General features: G+C 38.0%; 1 protein-coding gene across 2 annotated transcripts; it reads right to left on the bottom strand.

Annotated features, from left to right (window-relative positions):
* Nucleotides 1-440: 440 nt before the first annotated feature.
* Nucleotides 441-4,104, bottom strand: LOC116053008. Of its 2 annotated transcripts, XM_031303859.1 has the most exons (10): nt 3,965-4,103; nt 3,696-3,810; nt 3,297-3,359; nt 2,953-3,007; nt 2,697-2,788; nt 2,330-2,447; nt 2,121-2,222; nt 1,847-2,017; nt 1,547-1,723; nt 441-1,462 (listed from the first exon to the last, which is right to left on the bottom strand). In XM_031303859.1, exons 1-10 carry the CDS (start codon nt 4,030-4,032, stop codon nt 1,251-1,253), a joined length of 1,173 nt encoding a protein of 390 aa, XP_031159719.1. In that variant the 5' UTR covers nt 4,033-4,103; the 3' UTR covers nt 441-1,250. The 2 variants fall into 2 exon arrangements, with proteins under 2 accessions (XP_031159719.1, XP_031159718.1); XM_031303858.1 differs by having other exon boundaries at nt 441-1,723; nt 3,965-4,104.
* Nucleotides 4,105-10,508: the final 6,404 nt, after the last annotated feature.

Below are 10,508 nucleotides of genomic sequence, written 5' to 3' on the forward strand. Positions count from 1 at the left end.
GGCTCTTCCTGTTTATAAAGAGCGTTGTAGCTAGGGTCGTAAAAAGATATATCCAGTGATTATGTATAGTGTCTAGTATAGCCGAACTAGTAAATACACTGCATGTCCTGTATATATATTATGAAAAAGTTAAGATGCATACAAATTCTTTTAAATATTTCAGTTTTTGAAAATTCAGTTAGAAATAACATACCGTTCGGTAGGAAGCGTAGCAACAGCGGCTGAGGATTATGGGTAATGTAGCCTTTCACTGTCGGAAACTGCCAAAAAAGTGTTTTTTACAAGTCGAAGGAACAATAAAAATACATTTAATTCCATTAACCCCTCATATTGTTGAGCTATATTTTCATAAGGGCTTCCGTTCTAACTGTTACCTGTCATGTTGCATTAACAGGGATTAGGGTTAAATGTAGAAAGTCAAGGAGACAGCATGACTTCAATGTTTTTAATAATACACAGTTTACAAGTAAACCAGGTCCAGGTAGCCCTGGCACATTTTGTGTCTATGTCAAGGGACTCTAAGCACATATTAAACAATGTATAGGCATATATCTTTACACTTTTATTTATTTTAATCATTTAAAAAATGGCTATATTTTCTTCATAGAACATAGTGACAACAAAAGTATAGGGATGTAAGTCTATATATTGCTATCTGTACAGACTGTTAAAACAAATATCCCTCTGGGACAATACATCTTTATTTAAATCTAAAATTAAGAACTTTCAAACATCAGAACATCAGAAACAGGTTTCCTTTTTTCTCTCAATGGGTTCCCTTAAAGCTCCCTAGCAGATCAGCAACCTCAGTCTAGGTCACAGATCTTTAACAGGGGGTACGGGACCCCTAGATGGTCCTCAGAGTCAATGCCTCCTAATTTTTATTCATTTTTGAAATTTTTTGAAATATCAAAATTTTTTATCCAACATAGGCTATTATTAGCAAATATAAATCCCCTGACAAAAGGCTTACTGGCCTATAGGAATGTTAAAACAGTATTTAAAGAGTAATGCCAACAATTATTACACTATTAGTATCCTATGTACAAAAAATTTACATAAAGGCTTTTTTATGTCAAGGCCACCCTACACTAAAGGTATTTTGATTGATTTTACATACAGTAACAAGTAACTAATTAAATAAGATGTATTTTTCAACACTTCACAGGGGTATACACAAGAAATACAATACATAGTGATTACGCCGAGTTGGAGAGGACAGTAGCGTAAAGGGAGAGAGGCAGTGGCCTTTACGTTTCTTCTTCCTCTGACTCGGGGCTAGTGAAGCCGTTGACCTCCCACTCCTCAATGTCCTCCTGTATATGGAAGAAAACAAGTTCCTTCGAGGCTATACTACTGTAAGCATTTACAGCCTGTTTCTTTTGGCTTTTTAGGTAGTGCCACCTCCGACCGAGAACACTGTTGAGCCCATGTGTAGCGTCCTCTGTCAGGTCACCAAAATCTGTTGAGGAATTGTGGGGAAAAACAGAATGAAAAAGATGATACATCACACAGACAACGTACATATGTGTGATGTAGTACAAACTGTTTGTTTTGATGCTCTCCAAAGTCTGTCCCTTGAGTGCCTCCACTTGTTGTACTTCCTTTAGAAGGTACATAACGTGTTGGGACATCTCTTTCACCAGGATGCTCTGCTCCTCCTCCATGCGTTTCAGCAGCATTATCTGGTCAAAGACCAACCTCTTCAACCTGAAGGTAGCGCCTTTTAGGTTGAGGAAAGAAATAAAGTAGTGGACAAGACATAGTTATAATAATATTACATATATTATATAATTACAAAAATATTTTTTGAGAAAAGAAAAAACCAAACTAGCAATTATCATACCATCTTCATGTGTCTCCCATGGCAGGATGTAGCCCTCTGTCAGACTGCACGCCAACTCCTCGTCAATCTGATCTGTTTCCACGGTGGTGTTGTACTGCGAGACCAGATCACGAAGCTTCATCTTCAGCTGTGTCATTGTCTTTCTTTTTCTCTGTCTTGTCTGGTTGCTATCTGCAGAAGTGAAACCAAAAGGAAACTATCATAGTACGAGAATGTTTTTGTTGTTTTATAACTTTTTTTTTAAAATGTTATTTAAATCACTTAGAAAACAAACCATGCTGACGATACAGGTCTTGCTTATTGCGCAAAAGGGTTACTGTTAAGTTTTCAATTTCAGCCCTGAGGTCTTCAATGCACCCTGGAGTGTAGACTCTGTCTAAATAGTTGAAACAATTGGAGAAAATATATACTCAATATAGCCACCTTCTGTGGTGCGTATAAAGGTACAGTCATTAAGAGATGTATGAAAGGACATCAAAATACCTGTTAACGCCCACTGCCTGACATCACACACCCAATGCTCTGTGGTCTCCTGATCCACGTTGTGCTGCTCCTTGATGCTCCTGAGGTTGACAGCTTCCACCGCTGCCCTATCTGTGATCTTTTGAAGAGAAAAAATAAAATTCCAAAATGTAAAAAACACCAGTTTAAGTTAAACGTTCGATATGAGACCTTCATCAGAACAGGTGAAACAATAAATTACATAATCTTTATAGATTCCCAGAAGGAGGTGTAGATAAGAGAAACAAATCAATATACTGTAGCTGTGAGATTAGAATCTAGAAAGGCATTTGTCATAAATAATATATTGTCCTAGTGTGATAAGAAGACAATTGTTATTAGCCCTTACTTTGATGTATCTGTGGGCTAACGCTTGATGAAGGTTATCCCTCTTTCTTCGGTTCCAACCCATGGCCTGTTGGGTTAGCATGTTGACTCTTCCTAATTAAAACAAAAATGCATCAAGCCAAAAAGTAACAAATCACATCAAAAAGGCAATACAGAAAACAGATAGACATGACTAAACACAATAGTTAAAAGTCTGTTGAACTGAACTTTTTTTTCCTCTTCCTTATCACACTGTGTTGTGTAGGTGCAATACCAACCTGCTTTTGTCATATATTTTGTGACAAGAGCTGCCCTGGAAAGAAAGCTGTTCACCTATAAAGAGAATGTTGTCTCCTTTACATACAAATATTAGTTTCACACAATATCTTGAACTGGATAGTTTAAGAGAAAACATATCCTGGCTTAACCCTGGAATTAAATTGGAACACATGCCTACAATATGAATGCATTGTGAAAATATAATCTTTTATTACAACTCAGACATAAAGGATGTTCTTAATTTCTCAAACCAAGCTTGCCACTTACTGGTGTTCTTTAGTGTTTTGGTCTCTTAAATGAGTCTTTGCATCCATAAAACATTGACATAAATTATATATAGTACCTGCTCCACTTCCTCTCCCACTGTGTTTCCTGCTCCATCCTGGCTTCTGCCACCCAATCTCACCTGCAACACAGCGTGAGAAGGGTTATGTAGCATACCTGTACATATATAGTAGGATCTTTGATATAACATAATACAATCAGGCATGATATGCACAAAATGTTAAAAATCCTTTAGATAATAGAATACAGTTCATATCTACATTAACGCTTTTGATAAATAACATTATAAATAGTCATAACATAAGCTTTTTTTTCATGTGAAAACTAAATCCCTGTTCTACAAATTTGCACTAGCAGCTGAGCAGTTGGTGAAGGTTAACACACAGCACATTCTGTTAGCCTGCTCTCTAATTCCCTGTAGCCACTGTCACACCAGAATTGAAGTAATTGCATGTACCTCGCATTTTGCTGTATGGGCTTTAGCGTGCATGACGCTAAGAAATGGCCTCATGTCCGTCAAGGGCAGAAGCTCTGGTAACCCCTCTGCTAGTTTGTTAAGGTATGGCCAGTACCTAAAAAGCAGGTGCAGCATTTTGTTAGTGTTAAAGAGATCCATCATTAATTGACATGACAACATTATTCTGAAATGACTAACGTGACTGTAAAGCTGATGCACAGGCCATTTTAAACATAGTGATATAATTGCAATATGACATTGAGAATTACCTGCAAGTAACATCCATGCAAAAGAATGTAACATTTGCCTTCTTGGACATTTCTTTTTGTAGAAACATCGGGTAGGCAAATATTTCTCCCCGGTAATGGTTAAGTCCTCGTAAGAGAAACCCATGTCTGTTTAATCAGAAGAAAATCTAGTGGTTAATTATAAACTAACCCACCAAGGCCTGGCTTAAGCACACATCTGTATCTGGGTCCCTACAACAAATATAACACTTGGCTGCTACAAAGGTTGGATAAATACCACGCACCAATCATGAGTGCTAAAAGCTTTCAAATCTTAGTAAGACTCACACTACTAGTAATCCTCTATAACACTCTCTCTTCGAACCTGAATGAAACCGCCCTCACGGACCACACACACACACACACACACACACACACACACACACACACACACACACACACACACACACACACACACACACACACACACACACACACACACACACACACACACACACACACAAATACATACCGGCAAACTGCAACCTGAATGCCCTCCTCATCTATCTGAGAGCCAGACTTTCTTGACATCTCTCTGCCAGCTGTGAACTTGGCAGTACCACAAAGAGCACTGTCATTTTTTGCCTATAAAATCATTTATTACACACGTTTAGCCATATGTTAAAACAAAACAACATATATTGTACAACTATCATTATAAACAAAATCTTTTTTTTTTTTTTTTACATTTCTCATGTTGCTTCTGATACGGTCCACAAATGTAGCAACCTCCTCGTCCTTTGCCAGAAACAAGCCTCAGTCCTGTCCATAAGTTAACATGCAAGTCAATAATAAAAATCACCGAGTACTACATTTACTATTTATTGAAAAAAATGTCTGGTATGACAAAGACAACCCTAAGGGCTACTATTTGTATTAACTTTCTTTTTTTTACCATTTTCTGAGACAATCAAATATTTGAATACCTACCCTTTTGACTTGCAGAAACGGTAATGCTTTCTGTTTCCATCAGAACAGACAGCCAACATGTCTGGAGAGCATGCTGGACAGTCAAAATGTTGGACCTGGCACATATCCTCTTCTTTGAAGCGACAGTAAGAAAATTCAAAATAGCTGCGCTGAAATGTATCTGCACAGATACTTCCAGCCTATATATTAAAAATCTTTGGTTAGGATTTCATTGAAAACTGTGCCCACATTTAAATATTAGGTATATACTTATATGATTCAGTGTGATTCAAGAAGATTTACCCTTTCAGCTTGGACAGATCTGTGCTCCAGCATTTTCAGGAAGGCCTGTCTGGACATGGCTGGTGCGGTCACCTTCATTTGTTCAAATGAGGTGAACACATCAAATTTGTAAAGGGTCTGGCAGCTGATGGTGGCTGGCCAGTACCGATACTTTAGCAAGTCTTTAACACTTGGAGTCCATTCTGCAGAGCAGGATGGACAGGATTTCCGAGGCAAGCAGACATCATATCGTCCTGTGGACATAGTAAAAGCTAAATATATTTCAGTTATCAGATATTGACAGTTTGCCTGATCATATTATATTTCATAAAGACATTTGCGTTTATACTGTATAGTCAAAACAACATACCATTAAATGTAACCACGGAAATATGCTTCCCCGGAGTGACTGTGAGGTCATGAGAGCATCCACAGACTGTATTGGCTGTAGGAATGGGCAGTTGACCTACTGCAATAGAGAAAAAAATGATGTAGGGTGTATTTACAGTTTTTCCTCAATCTTTTTGATGCATTTCCCAAAGCGCTAACCTCAGTCTGAAAGATGTATGCAAAACACAACAGTAATAACACAACTGGCCCCTATTCCAACTCTATTCCAGCTGTTATTGTTACGTTTAAAAAAAAAATACACTTAGACTCAATACATAGACAACAACCATATTTTTGTCAGTTTAGCTTTGAGAATGAGGTTAGCGTTTTAGAAGCCATTGAGAAAAAATGTAAAATACAAACATGGTCCTCACACAATGTTTGGGGAATTACAGTTAGGACATTGTAATGTGTTATTAGTCTTAACATATACATTACTTTGTTCACAAAATTGAGGTTGGCCATTTTCATCCAGCACCACAGCAGTTGTCGGGGGAATGGGCTCAAGAAACCCATGAAACATAGCCTCTCTGTCATGGAAGATGTTCTTCTTATGGGCCTCCATGTCACAGGCTGCACAGAGGAACTCCATGTCCAGTGGTACACAGTCCAGGCACCTAATGACAGCTTCTATAGCAACGCATCTGTGGCACTTTTGGATTATTATTCTCTCAGATGAGAGTTTGGCATCAAAAAGCATTGGCCTAGCCGTTTTCATTCTCACATCTGTGAGAAGCTGCCTTTGTGCCCAAGCAGAAACTGTTGTGTCTGTTGCCTCCGGAACGTGGACTGCAGTAAGAGTGTCTCTTAACTCTTGAAGATGGGTTTCTAAAAAATGAAACAGCTGGTAAGCCTCCCTAAAACTCAAATCATTATGGACTTTAAGGAAGAACCATATTGAACCACCTTTGAGTCGAAAAAAATATGCTGATGAGTAATGACAACATGCTATAACTCCATATTTGCATCCAGAGCAATATTTGCATTAAACAGTCAATTAACATTTTAATGACTGCATCCAGTATAGTTATGTTTTATGTTTTACTGTGTTTGTGGTGAGATTTACAAAATCTGCTAAATTATGATGAAACAGATGTGTAAATAAAAGGAAAAAATGGAAAAAATTATAGTGAACATCAACCGCTGTAACAATCAATACACTAACCAAGACTTGACACCTCGTGACCTTCCATCTGAAGGCCTTCCTCATGCACAGGATCCCTTCTTCTGGCTTGTGAAACTGCAGAAACAGTAATTTTTGCTTAACCCATTAATCAATCTAAAATTACACTCATTTTAATATGAAAATGTTCTGTGAGGACTGCAGGCAATGAAACTAAGCAAGAATTACAATTAAAATTTACATTTGGCACACTATCCAAAGCTAAGTACACATAAAAAAACAATACAAGCAAGTATTATCAGTCACAAGCTCTCTTTAGTAGTTTGAATTTAATAGTTTGAAAAAGTTTCACAAACATTGCCACAACCTTTTCAAAGTGGTATTTTTTGCGGTATAGTAAAAAACAAACCTGATTGAGGGCACAGTGTTTCCCGACGTTTCTCACGTCTGCTTTTGACCACTGGATGGCTGAGAAATCTCTTCCTGCTTGTCCTCTTTTTCCTTTGAGGAAAGGCAGGGGTTTCCATCGCCATGGCAGCCTATACGTTTGCAGAGATTGAGATCAAACGTAACAAGTAAAACAACAAAGTTTTACATTATATCAATAAACAGCAAAAGTTGTAATTCTATTATAGACCTTGGTATTTGATTATCACAAAAATCCTTACCTTGGCCTCATTTAAATGAGCATAGCTCATTAATGCTGCCATATGGACCCTGGCCTCATTTGGGTCATCAAAGACCCTCACGTCTGAATTGAGGGACATGGCACACATATACAGACCAAAAATACAAACAATACACAAATTGAAAAGAGAGTAGGAGAGAGAGTGATTGAAAGAGGGCTAGTGAGAGAGAGTAAAGGAGACAAGAGTGCAGAGAGGGGCTCTGAAAAGTGCCGTTGGTTAAATGTGTGGTGTGCGTGGATATATGTGTGTTGTGGGTGTCAATGTGTTGCAAAGCTGTAAAGCAGGAAAAAGAAAAAATATTAGAATAGCATTAAAGGAAATTAGCATTTCTCAATTGCTATGATCTAAATATTGTAAGTATTATTTAAATCTTAATCTTACATAATCACAACCAATACGTACAATACAAATCAATCTCAAGGCTACAATTATCACACCACATTTACTTGACACAAGGAAATGCCTACATAAATATAATGTATATGTTGGCGTACAGAAAATGGAAACACCGGCATAAAGTCTTGTTCTGTGTTACAGAATACTGCTATCTGCTTTCAGCAATAATTAAATGTATCCCAGTGCAATATTTAAATAATTACACGTATTCTATTGTACAGTAGTACATTCATATGGAGCAATTTATTCTAGTGGAAAAAATACACCAAATCTAGAGCAAAATCAAAATGGATTTATCATTTTAATTATTATTGTAGAACCTGTGTTGTTGACTGTTTTTAATGCACTGATCAGGAAACGCTCATTTAGTGGCATTCTGTACAAGAATGGCAGGAAAAGGCTTCTATTTTATTCGTTTAGGTCTTTTCTAGCCTGTTCGCTACGTAAGCGCTTGGGTCAGTCAAATCCTCTGGAAAAGTCCAGGGCCACTTTTTTCTTCCAGCCCATCCCCGATGGCGGTATATTTTTTTTAATATTTATACTTCTTACATCTATAGTGCACTTTAACCACTCCAACAACTCTTTGTTAATGATTTAATAAGAAACATGTGCAAATACGTGCATTTAAACTGGTTTTGGTAGCTGTCAGTGCCACAATCCAGCAATGGATGTTACAGCTGGCGGAATTACTTGGCGGGTAACGTTATACGTATAAAATAGTTAATGCAGCAACACACTAAGACTTCAGTGATAAAACGCTATAGAGATCGGGCCACACGGAATACATGGCCGCAATATTGGCTCGTGTATTCAACTAATGAACAGCCCTTAAGTTGAAGTACTTACTGTAGTCGGGTGGAAAGTGAAATGAATGGATGCGCATTTCAGCAGCGTCAGTCAGCGACGTAAAGTTGCCGTGGTAACGACATAATCTTCTTCTGAATCATTGATATTATAAATAAAAGACATTGAATACATACTTTATATGTTACTATATAAAATAAAAAAAATACTTACTGTAGTGGTGTGTGCAGTAAGCTTTGCATCCTGTTGGTTCTTGAACGCACCTCAACTAGATCAAATTAGCTCCACCCAGGCCAAACCCCCTCATTAGCTGAGCTTATATAAAGCACCTGTATCATCATGGCTGCCTCTTGGCTTTGTCTCTGGCTGTTGGTTGCCACATGGGACCATCTCTGTGACTTTTAGGTATGTAATTGTGTTAAGTCTGTTTTATGCTTTCAAGGTGTTTTTAAATACTTAGTTGTATATTTTGCAGCAGTCTGCTACCTGCCTGACTGTTGGGCCTGGAAGGGATTCCAAGCTCCCCTACCTGGAGTGGTGTGATGAACTCTCCCTTAGCCTACTGAGTACATATGAGTGAAGGTATGAGTAATTTAAAGCATGGGAGTCTGGTATGATTACTACCTGAGCTAAATGTTCACACACTGCTTTTAAACTTGTCATTAATGTAATCTTCTGTCTGAATTGTAGGTTGTCAGTTGTTTTGCCTTAGTTTAGTTGTTTCTTGTATTTTAATCATTTTAGTACATCTTTGTTAGTACCCCAGGACACTCCCTGTTTGATTTGTTTGTATTTTAGGTTATTGTTTTCTTGATTTTGTTAAACTGTTATTTTGCTTTCTAGTGGAGCTAGTAGCCAGCGTGTGGTGGAGACTAGGCATGTTAGTGTGGTTCCCTTCACAGATTGTAGTGATAACAGCACGGTGACACGATTTGTGGTGACACGATTTGTGGTGACACGATTTGTGGTGACACGATTTGTGGTGACACGATTTGTGGTGACACGATTTGTGGTGACACGATTTGCAGTGAACCGGTTTGCAGTGACTCGATTGCAGTGGGCACATGCGGTGGGTAAGTTGGTGCAACCCTGGAACACACCCTTAGTAGACTGTCTCTCCACAGCTGGCCTCTGCCCACTTCCCCCCCCTTTCCTTTGATAATTTAATCCATAACTGGGAGTGTATCTGTTTTTAAAAGAATTAATGTGATTGCTAAATATATATTGTAATAAAACCTTTTCTACATTTTCTATGGCAATTTGAGTCAAACATCCTCATTTCTAACCATCCTCTTTACAGGCACTTCCAGTCATAAATTATCCATTAATAAATGAATATTTCTTTTGTAACCACGTCTCTGTCTTACTTCAGTTAGTGAACCTGTGTAGCCTTTTGTACAACTGGGGTGCTTGTTGAAATAGAAATAAACATTTCTTGGGGTGGAAGTCCCCAGGTGGCGTTGTCGGTTAGTTAGACCCGGGTGGCGACTCCTCCCCTAGCGCCACCCGCCTTGCCACATTACTTTTTTTTTTTTTACATTTCACACAACGAAGTTTTCAACAAAATTAATGCGGTAAAGCGTCCGGTGCTGTGACGTTGCCGTGGCAACGTCTTAAGCGACTTCTGAATCATTGTTTTTTAATAATACTGTTTTATATATACTATAAATATTACTATATGAAATAAAAAATGTTTTTACATTTTCTACACCTTACACAAGAAATTTTAAAACTTGAAAATACCGCCCATTGCATGACGTTATTAAACCAGCGAATCCGTGTGACACCACTGAGGACCAGCTTACTCAAATCTTTTCTGGGCACTTTATTTTGAATTCCAACTCAACTGACAGTATGATTCACCTTATCAATAATTTGCTGTACTGTTTAAAATGATGTGGCAGATAGCCAACTCATCGCCTAGCTCAGAGAC

This window comes from Sander lucioperca, chromosome 7, assembly GCF_008315115.2.
Source record: "Sander lucioperca isolate FBNREF2018 chromosome 7, SLUC_FBN_1.2, whole genome shotgun sequence".
Lineage (NCBI taxonomy): Eukaryota > Metazoa > Chordata > Actinopteri > Perciformes > Percidae > Sander > Sander lucioperca.